This window comes from Oncorhynchus clarkii, chromosome 5, assembly GCF_045791955.1.
Source record: "Oncorhynchus clarkii lewisi isolate Uvic-CL-2024 chromosome 5, UVic_Ocla_1.0, whole genome shotgun sequence".
Lineage (NCBI taxonomy): Eukaryota > Metazoa > Chordata > Actinopteri > Salmoniformes > Salmonidae > Oncorhynchus > Oncorhynchus clarkii.
The window spans coordinates 8,902,745-8,919,079 of NC_092151.1; the positions used below are offsets into that span (position 1 = coordinate 8,902,745).

The window sequence follows — 16,335 nt, forward strand, 5'->3', positions numbered from 1 at the left end:
GCAAAAACTAGCAAATATGACCCCAGCCATTATCTCATTGGTTGCTGTAGCTTCACTCACAGTCGATCAACAAACGCAGCCTATTAGCTATACGATTACACGTTAACGCAGCACCTGGATTAAAAAGGTATTTTATGAACAAAAGGTAAACAAATCATTTGCTTCACAGAAAATGTCCTGCAATTATACACATTTTGCCATTACTTATGCCAGTGAGAGTGAGAGGAACTAACTAAATCAATGGAGGCACCCTGGAGGTCAGGGCCTCTGGGCACATGCCCTCTGTGCCCAGTCGGAAATTCAGCCATGATTACTACAAGTTTAGATAGCTGGCTATACTAACTAGACTACTTTACCAATCTAAAATGTTTAGGCATGGCATGGGCTAAGTGAATGTCTGTGAGTGACATACAACAAGAGGAAAACTGCGGCAACCAATTTACCAAATTGCACCTTTTGTATTCTACTATTCAAATACTCAACAGTAAGTTGAGGCCCAGACTGAATCCCCCCCACCCCCATTTTAAAAAATGATATACAGTACCAGTCCAACATTTGGACACACCTCATTCAAGGGTTTTTCTTTATTTGTAATATTTTCTACATTGTAGAATAATAGTGAAGACATCAAAACGATGAAATAACACATATGGAATCATGTAGTAAGCAAAAAAATATTTTATATTCTTCAAAGTAGCCACCCTTTGCCTTGATTGACAGCTTTGCAGACGCTTGGCATTCTCTCAACCAGCTTCATGAGGTAGTCACCTGGAATGCGTTTCAATTAACAGGTGTGCCTTGTTAAAAGTACATTTTGGGAATTTATTTCCTTCTTAATGCGTTTGAGCCAATCAGTTGTGTTGTGACAAGGTAGGGTTTGGTATAGCTCTAGATAGCTCTATTTGGTAAAAGACCAAGTTCATATTATGGCAAGAACAGCTCAAATAGGCAAAGAGAAACAACAGTCCATCATTACTTTAAGACATGAAGGTCAGTCAATCCGGAACATTTCAAGAACTTTGAAAGTTTCTTCAAGTGCAGTCGCAAAAACCTTGAATAGGATGTATTTTATACTGCAGGCGCAACAGCACAAATTAATTCAAACACAACACTACTCATCCAATTGCCTGTAGGATTGGTTACAGTAGGAAAACATGACATTGTTATGGTTGAGTTGCTTTGAAGTCTTTGGTATCTACATCACACAGGGTCACTGAAGAGTCAAACTTAACCCCAACCCCTGGGTAGAGGGGCTCAGTGAATGTGGTATTGAATGAGTGCAGGTGGGTCAGTGTGTCAGAGGAGACATTGTAGAAGGACAGAATGCCAGCCTGCCAGTCCAGATAGACTCCTACTCTGTTGGAGTGGGAGGAGGAAACAGATATGTCGGTGTTTTCATTATTGTGCCAGGCAGTGTAACTGTTTCCGCAGCAGTCCAGACTCCAGGACGTGTCATTGGCTCCTAGCCGTCTCCTTCCCGTCTTGTATAATCTTCTATATGTCACCGCTATGAGAGCCCAATCCCCACTCCACTCTACCTCCCAGTAACAGCGTCCAGTCAGACCCTCTCTACACAGCACCTGGGGCCATTTGTCATATCTCCCTGGTTGGTCAGGATACGGCTGCTTCTCTTTCACCTGTGTCACCTTCCTGTTCTCCTCAGACAGACAGAGGTATCTGTGTGCTGTGTTCGGATTCAGTGTGAGATCACAGCCGTACACTGAGGGAGATAAGGACAAGAACATCATGATGCAGTTATGTATTGGCGATGTAATTGGTGTATTGCATTAAATGTTATTTTTTCCCCCATTATCTTACGTCAGGGCAACACTTGCCTACTACACTTACAGTCTCGTATCTTGGTTGAGGTATTTTTTTTTTTTACCGTAGGAGTGACACCATCTGACGTAAGACAATGGTGTTTTTGATAATATGTGCAGAACAAAAACAGAATAATAACCCACGTCTTCTAAACAACCAGCCCTCTCCCCCAGGGTGAACACTGTAAGCAAAAACAACAAGTAAGCAACAAAAAAACAAAAATATTGCTGTAAACAATTTTCGAAAATTATACCTACTATTCTATCTCTCAACAGTAAGTTGAGACCCCATGACTAAGTTCCTCTATCACAAGTCATATTTGTATTTATCCTTTATTTGACAGATTTACAGATTCAGTTCTCACATGACAGTTTGTAGTTTGTACATGGTATCCTCCAGTCCAGAGGAGAACAGGCTCACTCCTGAGTCTCCTGGGTGATTGTAGCTCAGGTCCAGCCCTCTCAGATGAAAAGGGTTTGACCTCAGAGCTGAAGCCAGAGATGCACAGCCTTCCTTCGTGACTCCACAGAATGACAACCTGTGGATATAGTTTAATTCTATCTGATATCAAGTGTTTGGTAACAGTTGTCAGCTCAGGGATTCGATATCTGTAGTAACACTTTGTATTACTATGTAACGTATTATTACATTGTTACATAACATATTGTTACATTGTTGTTACATTATAAAAATTAAGATTTTTGTATTCACATAACGATGAATTGACTGTTCTTAATCCACGTTAAAAACACTCAACTCCATTGCCAAACAATTCCTAATTGCTGTGCTTCCTTTTCTTACAGGTCACATCAGTAGTTACGGTGTTACTACACATGTTGGGTGTTTTTTAAATTTATTTTTATTTCACCTTTATTTAACTAGGCAAGTCAGTTAAGAACAAATTCTTATTTACAATGACAACCTTGTTCAGGGACAGAACGGCAGCTTGGGGATTCGATCTAGCAACCTTTCGGTTACTAGCCCAACGCTCTAACCACTAGGCCACTGCTTACTGTTACTAAAGTTTCTAGTGAGTGGAAGGCAACAGCCCATTATGATGGCTTCCTAAAACGAGATGATGCTCAGTTATCAAGCCCAAACGTTTAAGCACATTCCTTAAACATTGATCAACATGCTTAAATATCTCCATTAGCCCAAACTGACCTCAGTGTCTCCAGTTTACAGTGTGGACTCGCAAGTCCAGCAGAGAGCAGCTTCATTCCTGAATCCTGCAGCTTGTTGTCGCTCAGGTCCAGCACTCTCAGGTGTGAAGACGTGAGGGCTGAAGACAAGATTTTACAGCTTGTCTCTGTGAGTTGACATCCATTCAGACTAGATACGAAACAAGAGTAAATACAAATAAATACTCAGAAAACGGTGATGCTAATGAAGAACAGCAGACATGTAGAAAGACTGGAGATGACCTGTGGAACAAGTCTTGAATGGAAGTACAATTATTTAGAATGATTGTGATCATATTAGTCTGTTTTCTGATATACAATCTCCCAGATTCAATGCAGTCAGTGGTATAAAAAAACAAAATGGTGGGTAAATGCTGATCTCTGTTCTAGGGGAATAAAGCAATGCTCCCTACATTTTTCTGGGATAGGTGGGTAAATGCTTATAGAAAAAAAAGTGTGTAAACAGCCTTTATGTACTTTTACTTCCATCACACCACTGATTCTAACGTCTGGTCTCAATATCTAGTAGGCTACAATGTGAAGCACATTCCTCACACAAGATCATCATGCTTAAATATCTCCTTTAGCCCAAACTGACCTCAGGGTCTCAAGTTTACAATGTGAACTCTCCAGTGCAGCGGAGAGTAGCATCACTCCTGAATCCTGCAGCTTGTTTTTACTCAGGTCCAGCTCTCTCATGTGACAAGTGTTTGAGCTGAGAACTGAGGCCAATGCTTCACAGCATTTCTCTGTGAGGTTACATCCATTCAGCCTAATGAAGAAAACAATCCAACATACAAACAAATGAAAGTTTAGACAGGGATTTTTCTTTATTTGTACTATTTTCTACATTGTAGAATAATAGTGAAGACATGAAAACTATGAAATAACACATGGAATCATGTAGTAACCGAAAAAGTGTTAAACAAATCAAAATATATTTTATATTTGAGATTCTTCATAGTAGCACCCTTTGCCTTGATAACAGCTTTGCACACTCTTGGCATTCTCTCAACCAGCTTCATGAGGTAGTCACTTGGAATGCATTTCAAGATAATTTGTGGAATTTCTTCTTCTTCTTAATGTGTTTGAACCAATCAGTTGTGTTGTGACAAGGTAGGGGTGATATACAGAAGATAACCATATTTGGTAAAAGACCAAGTCCATATTATGCAAGAACGGCTCAAATAAGCAAATAGAAACGACATTCCATCATTACTTTAAGATATGAAGGTCAGTCAATCTGGAAAATTTCAAGAACTTTAAAAGTTTATTCAAGTGCAGTCGCAAAAAAACATTGAGAGCTATGATGAATATGGCTCTCATGAGGACCGCCACAGGAGAGGACCCAGTTACCTCTGCTGCAGAGGATAAGTTCATTAGAGTTTCCAGCCTCAGAAATTGCAGCTTAAATAAATGCTTCACAGAGTTCAAGTAACAGACACATCTCAACATTAACTGTTCAGAAGAGACTGCATGAATCAGGCCTTCGAGGTCAAATTGCTGCAAAGAAACCATTACTAATGGACACCAATAAGAAGAAGACACTTGCTCGGGCCAAGAAACACGGGCAATGGACATTAGACCAGTGGAAATCTGTCCAAATTTGAGATTTTTGGTTCCAACCACCGTGTCTTTGTGAGATGCAGAGTAGGTGAATGGATGATCTCCGCATGTGTAGTTCACACTGTGAAGCATGGATGAGGAGGTGTGATGGTGTGGGGTTGCCTTGATGGTGACACTGTCTGTAATTTATTTACAGAATTCAAGGCACACTTGAACAAAATGACAATGACCCAACAAATCTCCAGGCTGTGTAAGGGCTGTTTGACCAAGAACGAGAGTGATGGAGTGCTGCAACAGATGACCTGACCTCCACAATCACCTGACCTCAACCCAATTGAGATGGTTTCGGATGAGTTAGACTACAGAGTGAAGGAAAAGCAGCCAACAAGTGCTCAGCATATGTGAGAACTCCTTCAAGACAGTTGGAAAAGCATTCCAGGTGAAGCTGGTTAAGAGAATGCCAAGAGAGTGCAAAGAAGAAAACAACACATTGTAAACTTGAGACCCTGAGGTCAGTTTGGGCTAAAGGAGATATTTAAGCATGATGATCTTGTGTGAGGAATGTGCTTCACATTGTAGTCTACTAGATATTGAGACCAGACGTTAGAATCAGTGGTGTGATGGAAGCTGTCATCAAGGCAAAGGGTGGCTACTTTGAAGAATCTTAAATATAAAATATATTTACATTTTTTTAACACTTTTTTGGTTACTACATGATTCCATATGTGTTATTTCATAGTTTTGATGTCTTCACTATTATTCTACAATGTAGAAAATAGTAAAAAAAAAAAAAAAAATGGAATGAGTATGTGTCCAAAATTTTGACTGGTACTGTATATACATGCACATTGAACTGAAATTCACTTAATTGTAACAGAAATCTAGTTATGGATGGGGCTGGAAAATGTTTACCACTCTCAAATTCATGAGACGGGGCTCATAGATCCATGAGATCAAAATCATAATTTTAACCATGTTTTTTAAGTGATACAGTTTACAATTACATTGTTTTCAAACAATGGAGTAAAACAAGTTTATATGTTGGGTTCTGATGGGATAAGAACTAAGCTCATGAGCCATTTATAAGTTATATTCTTCAAGAATCAATGCCTATACGGTATATGATTAATACAAAATTCCAAAAATAGATGTACCAATCCTGGATTGCCCCTTTAAAGGATCTCCTTTAGGGTTCTTAAATTATTCATCCATTATCATTAAAAGGCTTTATTAATTACAATGACTTAATAGTTGTTGAATTTTTGAATATATTCACATTTAATATTGAGCATGACGTTAATACGGGAACTCACAGAGCTATTCTGGACGCTTTGACCACTGGCAACAACCTCAGAAGACCCTCCTCTGATCTGGAGTATTTCTTCAGGTCAAACACATCCAGGTCCTCTTCTGAAGTCAGCAACACGAACACCAGAGCTGACCACTGTGCAGGTGAAAGTTCGGCCTCTGAAAGACTTCCTGAGCTCAGGTAGGTTTGGATCTCCTCCACCAGAGAATGGTCATTCAACTCATTCAGACAGTGAAACAGATTGATGCATCTCTCTGGAGAGGGATTCTTCCTGATCTTCTTCTTGATGTATTCAATTATGTTCTCATTGGTCTGTGAGCTTCTTCCTGTCTGTTTCAGTAGGCCTTGTAGGAGAGTCTGATTGGACTCCAGTGAGAGGCCGAGAAGGAAGCGGAGGAAAAGGTCCAGGTGTCCATTCTCACTCTGTAAGGCCTGATCTACTGCACACTTGTATAAGTCAATCATAGGTTGTTGGTGTTTCCGCCATTTCAAAAGTTTGACGAGGGTGTTCTGTTTGACCAGTGGGTTCTCATTGCAGTTTATGAATGTGAAAAACACGTATACAGCAGCAAGAAACTCCTGGATGCTCAGATGCACAAAGCTGAACATAGTTTTTTGACACGTCCTTCCCTCCATCTTAAAGATCTCTGTGCATAAACCTGAGTACACTGATGCTTCTGTGACATCAATGCCACACTCTCTCAGGTCTTCCTTGTAGAAGATCAGATGTCCCTTCTCCAGCTGACGGAATGCCAGCTCTCCAAGTTTAAGGACTATGCTGTCACTTCCTGTGGAATTTTCTGCTTCTCTCATTCTGTCTATCTGAAAGATCAGGAAATGTATGTTCATCTCAGTCAGAGTCTTAGGTATCTTTCTTCTCTCTGCTTCACCCAACAGTTTCTCTAGAACAGTGGCTGATATCCAACAGAACACTGGTATGTGGCAAATGATGTGTAGGCTCCTCGATGACTTCATGTGTGTGATAATTCTGCTGGCCATGTTGTCATCCCTGATTTTTTTCCTGAAGTACTCGTCCTTCTGTGGGTCATTGAACCCTCGTACCTCTGTCCACTGCTGGATGTATTTTCGAGGGATCTTATAGGCTGCTGCAGGCCGGGAGGTTATCCAGATGAGAGCAGAAGGCAGAAGCTCACCTGTGATCAGATTTGTGATCAATTTGTCCAGAGAGGCTTGCTTTGTTTCATCTGTCAGGACCTTATTGTTGAAGTCTAGACGGAGTCGACACTCGTCCAGACCGTCAAATATGAACAGAACTTTAGACTTGTTTCTTAGATTCTTGATTGGTTCCATGTCAGGGAAGAATTGATGAAGCAGTTCAATCAGACTGCAGTCGTCGTCCCCTATATTAGAGTTGATTTGGCGAAAAGAAAGTGGAAAGATGAAACCAATGTCCTGGTTCTCCTTTTCTTCTGCCCAGTCTAGAATAAACTTCTGAATGGAGACAGTCTTTCCTACACCGGCAATGCCCTGAGTTAGAACTGTTCTGATTGGCTTCTTTTGATCGGACTGTTGTTTGAAAATGTTTCTGACTTCAACAGTGGTCTCTCCTGTGACTGGTGTTCTGATGTTCGGATGTATGACCTCATGCTCATCTCTGACCCCTCCCCAGGCCCCCTCAAACACATGGAGCTCAGTGAAGATCTGATTTAGATAGATAAAATCCCCTTCCTTTGACGTCCCCTCATATATACAGCCGTACTTCTTCTTGAGATAGCATTTCAGTTTGTCTTCGACTGCAAGGAAAAAACAAAGCTTACTTTTATTACGGTCATGATAACTTTATGTGTTTGTGTCTGGATTGGATCAGTCAGAGTGCAATAACTAGAGCCTGTCCAGCGGATACAACTGGCTGCAATATGACGTCATCATGATGTCTTTTGGTTAAGGTTGTAAAAAGTTTAGCTAAATGCTTTCTAGAAACCAGACAATGATCAGTTTTTCTGAACAGATAACCAAAATATGACGTCTTTCTCATGACGTTTTCATAAATGTTTTACCTGCACTTCTCAGCCCCCCAAAAAACTGTTTACAACATCACTTTGGTCCAACGGGTGTTTTCTTGATTCATTAAGCTTACCTCTAGAACCAAAGGAGCACTCTGGGAAACAAAGAAAAATTATGTTTTGTTCTATCGTCCTCCTACTAGTTCCTCCTTTATGTTACCTGCTATGCAAAAATCAGTAATCTCTTATCTGCTTTGTGTTGTTTTACAGTCCACTAACCTGCTGGTTCTGTTGTCTCAACCTCATCGTACTCATTCTTTAGTGTTTTAGCCAGTTGGTTCTGGCTCATTTTCCTCAGGATCTCCAGTGAGATCTTCACAGTTCCCTCAGGACCGTAGGTCTCCACCATCTTCTTCATAGTGTCCAGTCTGTCAGTGTTCTCCAGCTGGCTCACTGGGATGTGAGGAAAGCCTTTCACCAGGTCCTGGGTCAGGTGCCATTTAAATGTCTTAAATTCTGCTTCAACCAACTCCTCCAGAGTGGCCAGCAGCAGCCCAGGAACAGGAGCCATTGCAGATCACTGAGAAAAGGAAGTTAGTTGTGATCGTAACTATTTTGTCGCAACAAAGGAATCAGAAGGAAGCTCTAAGTTCCCATCAGCACAAAGTCTGATGACATTTTGTCTGAATATACGACAGGGTCTGGCTGGAAATGGTGGAAGGCTAGAACACTGTGTTGCTGTGACTGGGAAGAGACTGTTAATGGAGGGCTAGAACACTGTGTTGCTGTGACTGGGAAGAGACTGTTAATGGAGGGCTAGAACACTGTGTTGCTGTGACTGGGAAGAGACTGTTAATCTCACTTCTGGGTTGTAAACAGAAGATAACCCAATCATAAACAATAGTCATGATAATAATTTAAAAAAAACACCCGATCAACAGACCCAATCAACAGAATCAAACACACTATGGGACAGGTTCCCTGGCCCAGGTTGACTCCAATGCTTCCCACAGTTGTGTCAAGTTGGCTGGATGTCCTTTGGGTGGTGGACCATTCTTGATACACACGGGAAATGGTTCAGTGTGAAAAACCCAGCAGCGTTGCAGTTCTTGACAGTTCTTAAATATTTTGTCTTACCCATTCACCCTCTAAATGGCACATACACACAATCCATGTTTCAATTGTCTCAAGGCTTAAAAATCCTTCTTTAATCTGTCTCCTCCCCTTCATCTACACTGATTGAAGTGGATTTAACAGGTTACATCAATAAGGGATCAAAGCTTTCACAAGGATTCACCTGGTCAGTCTATGTTTATTTTATTTATTTTTTATTTCACCTTTATTTAACCAGGTAGGCTTGTTGAAAACAAGTTCTCATTTGCATCTGCGACCTGGCCAAGATAAAGCAAAGCAGTTTGACACAAACAACAACAACAGAGTTACACATGAAATAAACAAACATACAATCAATAATACAGTAGAAAAATATAGATACAGCATGTGTAAATGAGGTAGGATAAGAGAGGTAAGGCAATAAATAGGCCATGGTGGTGAAGTAATTACAATATAGCAATTAAACACTGGAATGGTAGGATGTGCAGAAGATGAATGTGCAAGTAGAGATACTGGGGTGCAAAGGAGCAAGATAAATAAATACAGTATGGGGATGAGGAAGATTGGATGGGCTATTTACAGATGAGCTATGTACAGGTGCAGTGATATGTGAGCTGCTCTGACAGCTGGTGCTTAAAGCTAGTGAGGGAGGTAAGAGTCTCCAGCTTCAGAGATTTTTGCAGTTCGTTCCAGTCATTGGCAGCAGAGAACTGGAAGGGGAGGCGGCCAAAGGAAGAATTGGCTTTGGGGGTGACCAGTGAGGAATACCTGCTGAGCTGAGATAAGGCGGGGCTTTACCTGGCAGAGACTTATAGATGACCTGAAGCCAGTGGGTTTGGTGACAAGTATGAAGCGAGGGCCAGCCAACGAGATCATACAGGTCACAGTGGTGGGTAGTATATGGGGCTTTGGTGACAAAACGAATGGCACTGTGATAGACTGCATCCAATTTGTTGAGTAGATTGTTGGAGGCTATTTTGTAAATGACATCGCCGAAGTTGAGGATCGGTAGGATGGTCAGTTTTATGAGGGTATGTTTGGCAGCATGAGTGAAGAATGCTTTGTTGCGAAATAGGAAGCCAATTCTGGATTTAATTTTGGATTGGAGATGTTTAATGTGAGTGTGGAGTTTACAGTCTAACCAGACACCTAGGTATTTGTAGTTGTCCACATATTCTAAGTCAGAACTGTCCAGAGTAGTGATGCTGGGCAGGCGGGCAGGTGCGGGCAGCGATCGGTTGAAGAGCATGCATTTAGTTTTACTTGCATTTAAGAGCAGTTGGAGGCCACGGAAGGAGAGTTGTATGGCATTGAAGCTCATCTGGAGGTTAGTTAACACAGTGTCCAATGAAGGGCCAGAGGTATACAGAATGGTGTCGTCTGCGTAGAGGTGGATCAAAGAATCACCAGCAGTGAGAGAAGAGAGTCGGCCCGAGAATTGAACACTGTGGCACCCCCATAGAGACTGCCAGAGGTCTGGACAACAGGCCCTCCGATTTGACATACTGAACTTTATCGGTGAAGTAGTTGGTGAACCAAGCGAGGCAATCATTTGAGAAACCAAGGCTGTTGAGTCTGCCAATAAGAATTTTATGATTGACAGAGTCGAAAGCCTTAGCCAGGTCGATGAATACGGCTGCACAGTACTGTCTCTTATCGATGGCGGTTATGATATCGTTTAGGACCTTGAGCGTGGCTGAGGTGCACCCATGACCAGCTCTGAAACCAGATTGCACAGCAGAGAAGGTACGGTGAGATTCGAAATGGTCAGTGATCTGTTTGTTAACTTTGCTTTCAAAGACTTTAGAAAGGCAGGGCAGGATGGATATAGGTCTGTAGCAGTTTGGGTCTAGAGTGTCTCCCCCTTTGAAGATGGGGATGACCGCGGCAGCTTTCCAATCTATGGGAATCTCAGAAGATATGAAAGAGAGGTTGAACAGGCTAGTAATAGGGGTTGCAATAATTTCGGCATAATTTCATTTTAGAAAGAGAGGGTCCAGATTGTCTAGCCCGGCTGATTTGTAGGGGTCCAGATTTTGCAGCTCTTTAAAAACATCAGCTATCTGGATTTGGGTGAAGGAGAAGTGGGGGAGGTTTGGGCGAGTTGCTGTGGGGAACGCAGTGCTGTTGACCGGGGTAGGGGTAGCCAGGTGGAAAGCATGGCCAGCCGTAGAAAAATGCTTATTTAAATTCTCAATTATTGTGGATTTATCGGTAGTGACAGTGTTTCCTAGCCTCAGTGCAGTGGGTATGGGGACACGGCAATTCAGACAATTAGCAGGCCGGGGCTAGCAAGCTAGCAGTTAGCAGGCCGGGGCTAGCAAGCTAGCATAAGGACCTTAGAGGGACGTCGCGATGGGGGAAAAGTCTGTTTTTGCCTCCTCGTGCGGTGACGACGATAGACCAGTCGTGTAATTAGTAGGCTTCCAAGCTGCAGAGGGGTCCAAGTCCAATTGGCAAAATGGGTATAGTGGTCCAAGAAACTAGCCGGTGGATCAGCTAACAGTCCAATTTGCTATAGATAGCTAGCAGGCCGCGGTTAGCAGAATGGGCCTTCGGGGGACGTCGATTCTGAGGGGCCTGTTGGAATCTTCGGGCAGATTATGTCGGTATTCCAGTCGTGAAGGATCGGCGGGGTTCATTGCCCCGTACCGGCAGTAGAAGGGGTCCGGATATTGTAGCCGAGGAGTGGGCTTCAGGAGTAGCCCAGGAGCCCTAGCTGGGAGATTGGTCTATCATGGGCTAGCCCCAGGCTAGTTGGTGCATTCTCCGTGATGGAAACGTTAGCCAGGAGTAGTCAACCCGGGTTGCGGTTAGCTAGCTGCCATGATCCAGATGAAAGGGTTCAGAGTTTGCGGTAGGAATCCGGGGATATGGAGAGAAAAATAGGTCTAGTATGCCCTGGTTTGAAACGCGTTGTACGAACTGGCGAGAGCTTTCCGAGCTTAAGGTTAGCTGACTGATAGCTGATAGCTGGTAGCTAGTTAGCTATCTAGCTTCAGTTGAGGTATTCCAGTTCGGAGGTAAATTGAAATACTTTAGAAAAAAAACTGATCCACACCACATTGGGTGAGGCGGGTTGCAGGAGAGTATTTTGAAGTTGAGGTTTAGGAAAAATATTAAAAAGAATGCAAATAAAAATATATAAAAAGATATATACGAGACAAGACAAAGGACAAAGACGTCTGACTGCTACACCATCTTGGATTTTATGCCATGGAAAGAGCAGGTGTCCTTAATGTGTTGTACAGTCAGTGTATAATGAACATTTAAAAAACATAGAGACTTACAGTTTCTCTTCCATCCTACCTTAGTTATTGAGGCAATTGACTGGTCTCTTCTGTCACACAGAAGCGCAGATCAGCTAGATCATCCTGAACGGATACACAATGAGGAAACACTGAAACAGGAAGTTATGTAGAAATCAAGTTTCAAGTGACTCAGATAAACAGCGATTACATATCTCAAATCTATGTTGTATAGTTCTCAGAGTTGGGGTCAATTCCACAAATTCAATTCACTTTCCTTGTAAATTCCATCAATTAAATTTAAATTCCAGGTCAATCTTCAGAGCCAGCAGGAGGCTCCAACCCTCCAAGAGCATTTGAAAAGACCATACACTCACTCAACTTAATTGACTCCAGCAGCTATGACGTTCAAGGTATCAACTTACAATGATCTTGGTCAATAGATGCTGCACACCAAGTTTAGGGAAAGGTTTCATTCTCAGAGGATAAAAAAAAAAGTTTAGCTAAATACTTTCTCTGACCAGAAAACCAAAATATGACGTCTTTCTCATAACGTATTATCTGGACTTCTCAATAGTTGCACAACATTTTCAAAATGGCGGATTATCCATCATGGCGAGGTCAGAGGCAAATGTGGACCAGTTTGAGGAGTTCACCCTGGAGTTTAGGACCCTGGCTGCCGGCGCGGGATGGAACAACAGGGCCCTGATCGACCATTACCGCTGCAGTCTGCTCATTTGACCAGCTGGTGGACCTGTCCATCCGGGTGGACAACCTGCTGGCTACTCGTGGACGATCAGATCGGGGTCTGGTGGTTCCATCCTCCCGCACCCCCTCTCCGATACCCATGGAGCTGGGAGGGGCAGAGCGCAGGGAGACTGGAGGGGGTTCCCGCTCGTGCACCATCTGTGGCCGCAGAGGTCACACTGCCAGTCGGTGCTGGGTTGGTTCCTTTTGGGAATCGAGGCAGCAGGTAGGGCACTCTGGCGTCACCCTCTGTTGCACAAATGTTTGTGTCTGTCACGTTCCCTGAGCATAAGACGCTCGTCAATTCAGGCGCGGCTGGGAATTTTATTGATATAGCTTTAGCCTATAGTTTAGGGATCCCCATAGTTTCCGTGGATGTGCCCTTCCCATTCATGCCTTAGATAGTCAACCATTAGGGTCAGAGTTGATTAGGGAGGTCACGCAGGGGGGTAGCAGGGGGGTCATACGGAGAGAATTAGTCTCTTCCTTATTGACTCTCCTGCGTTTCCCGTGGTGCTGGGCCTACCCTGGTTAGCTTGTCATAACCCAACTGTTTCTTGGCTACAGAGGGCTCTCACAGGGTGGTCTTGAGAATGCTCAGGTAGGTGTTTAGGGGTTTCCGTTGGTGCTACTACGGTGGAGAGTCCAGACCAGGTCTCCACCGTGCATTTGGCTCTGGCCTTCTCCAAAAAGATGGTGACTCAATTACCACCTCATCGACGGGGAGATTGTGCGATAGTTCTCCTGGTAGACGCTGCACTTCCCAGGAGTCACGTGTATCCCCTCTCACAGGCAGAGATGGAGGCTATGGAAACATGTCTCCGAATCCCTGCGTCAGGGGTACATTCGGTCCTCCACTTCACCCGTCTCCTCAAGTTAATTTTTTGTGAAGAAGAAGGAGGGAGGTCTGCGCCCGTTTATTGACTACCAGGGTCTGAATCAGATCACTGTGAGGTATAGTTACCCGCTACCACTCATAGCCACAGCTATAGAGTCAATGCACGCTTCTTCACCAAATTAGATCTCAGGAGCGCTTACAACCTGGTGCGTATCAGAGAGGGAGACGAGTGGAAGATGGCTTTCAGTACCACCTATGAGTACCTCGTCATGCCGTACAGGATGATGAATGCGCCATCAGTCTTCCAAGACTTTGTAGACGAGATTTTCAGGGACCTGCACTGGCAGGGTGTAGTGGTGTATATTGATGACATTTTTATATACTCCGCTACACCAGCTGTGCATGTGTCCCTGGTGCGCAGAGTGCTTGGTCGCCTGTTGGCCAGAAAGTTGGCGCAGACCGTCACCGCCTGTGAGGCCCCGGTGTGGACAGAGTCTGGCTCCTGACCCAAAACCTGCCCCTTCGCCTGCCCTGTCGGAAGCTGGGTCCGCGGTTTGTGGGGCCATTTAAAGTTCTGAGGAGAGTGAACAAGGTTTGTTAAAGGTTATAGCTTCCCCTCTATTACCGCATTAACCCCTCGTTCCATGTGTCTTTCCTCAGGCCGGTGGTGGCTGGCCCGCTCCAGGAGTCTGAGGTGCGGGAGGTTCCTCCGCCCCCTCTGGACATCGAGGGGGCCCTGGCTTACTCCGTTCGTTCCATACAGGATTCGAGACGTCGGGCGAGGGGCCTTCAGTACCTCGTGGACTGGGAGGGGTATGGTCCGGCAGAGAGATGCTGGGTTCCGGTGGAGGACGTGATGGATCCTTCAATGGTGCGAGAGTTCCACCGTCTCCATCCGGGTCGCAATGCGCCTCGCCCTCCAGGTCGTCCCCGAGGTCGGTGTCGATGCGCTGCTGGAGCCGCGCGTTGGCGGGGGGTACTATTTTAGAATAAGACCGTAATATAACAAAATGTGGAAAAAGTCTCAGGATTTTGGAAATTCTCCCGCGATCCCATTTTCATATCAGGCGACCGCAAATGGGCTCGTGACCCCTAGTTTGGGCACCACTGCTTTAACCCTTTTTCCATAAAATAAAAAAAACATGCTAGAACTGATGCCCATCAAGAACTAATCTGACAAAAATGCTCTGAAAAAGTTTAAACCTACTTTGGACGCACAAGAGCGCATTAGATAAATTAGATGGAAGAGGTGCTTTTAACTCCACTCTAATCTCGATTTTGCTTATGTAAAACCGTATCAAACCAGTTAAAATTTGAAATGGAGTTTATGGAACTCACACAATGAAACTGACATGAAATGTGTAGAATGATACATTTGCATGGAGCTGGCAAATGGATTTAATAAATAGCCTACAACTTCAGTTTATTGCTGTTGTAGCCTTGTGTTATTATGCAATTATTAATAGCCATGTTTAGTTAATTAAATTGAACGCTATCAATTGTGATCATGGTCACAGCTCTATCGCAATTGCCAACCAGCTATTGCTAGAATGCATTAGATTGACCGTAACTGTAAATCAGATTAGGCTACAGGTTTAAAAAAAATTAAAAACAGTTTAAAAACTGTCTGTTCATTTCCATATTATTCATTTTTTATTTAAATTATGACCCCATCCTCAGTAGCCTATTCCAGTAGGATATTGGACAACACAAGCCCTTCTTACCTCGATAACGCCTCGCTATTTAGATTGAATAAATGAGTCTGTCAATATGAACTATGCAAACTGCTAAATCGTTCATGTTAATTACATCTTGCCTAGGCTACTGGAGGCTATCTGGGGCTATAGGCTATAGGCTCCCTGCATCTAGCTCAATAAACCATGGCAAAGTTTAATTAGAATCATAAACTGAGGTTTTATTCAGTAGTTTAGGCCTATTGAAATGACAAGTCAATCACGCAAATAGGCCTAACTATTTGCCTTATACCTTTGTAACAGTTTGTATAACATCTGGCACAGAATGAGACACAATTGCCAAAAATAACATTCGTTCTTTTAAATTCGTAACAGTGTTTCTTGCGCTGAGATTTCGTAAATCCTCTGTCCCAACTTTCATCACTCAAACTCAATTGATGGATTTATCTATTGTTTTGCACATGCGCAAAGCGGATTTATTTTAAATCCTAGCAGTCAAACGAGTCAAATCGACAGCCATTGATGCAATATTATCTGTCGAGTTTAATAAAGGCGAATTAGATTTTCTCTTGCGACATATGCAAATGTATTTAATACGTCATGTTAGCTCGCAAAAATAATTATTTTGATGAAAAACCGAATATTGCTGTCACATTATTTGATGCGTTTAATTTGAAAAAGGAAATCCTGCAGCAATTTGAATTGTCTCTCCCAAAATATATCATTCTAACAAATCATTTAGAATCCTTTGCCTCTCAGTAGCAACTGTTGGGGTGGAAGGGAAGTTGTATTTTTACCATAGCACACTGTCTAAACATGACAATATGACATTCAATTGCAGCATTGCAGTTTCC

General features: G+C 43.0%; 1 protein-coding gene across 1 annotated transcript; it reads right to left on the reverse strand.

The window, feature by feature from the left end:
- Window positions 1-1,163: 1,163 nt before the first annotated feature.
- Window positions 1,164-8,412, reverse strand: LOC139408295 (NLR family CARD domain-containing protein 3-like). The gene is made up of 7 exons (XM_071152006.1): window positions 8,121-8,412; window positions 5,882-7,631; window positions 3,601-3,774; window positions 2,986-3,153; window positions 2,186-2,359; window positions 1,965-2,002; window positions 1,164-1,720 (listed from the first exon to the last, which is right to left on the reverse strand). The coding sequence occupies exons 1-7, from the start codon at window positions 8,410-8,412 to the stop codon at window positions 1,164-1,166; spliced, it is 3,153 nt and encodes a 1,050-aa protein (XP_071008107.1).
- Window positions 8,413-16,335: the final 7,923 nt, after the last annotated feature.

Bases quoted from the DNA above. Each gene is read 5' to 3' on its own strand.
- LOC139408295 (XM_071152006.1), bottom strand. From the start codon at position 8,412: ATGGCTCCTGTTCCTGGGCTGCTGCTGGCCACTCTGGAGGAGTTGGTT. The intron at 7,632-8,120 runs GTTAGTGGACTG...TTTTCCTTGCAG, and splicing joins TGAGACAACAGAACCAGCAG to TCGAAGACAAACTGAAATGC. The intron at 3,775-5,881 runs GTGAGTTCCCGT...TTTCTTCATTAG, and splicing joins AAAGCGTCCAGAATAGCTCT to GCTGAATGGATGTAACCTCA.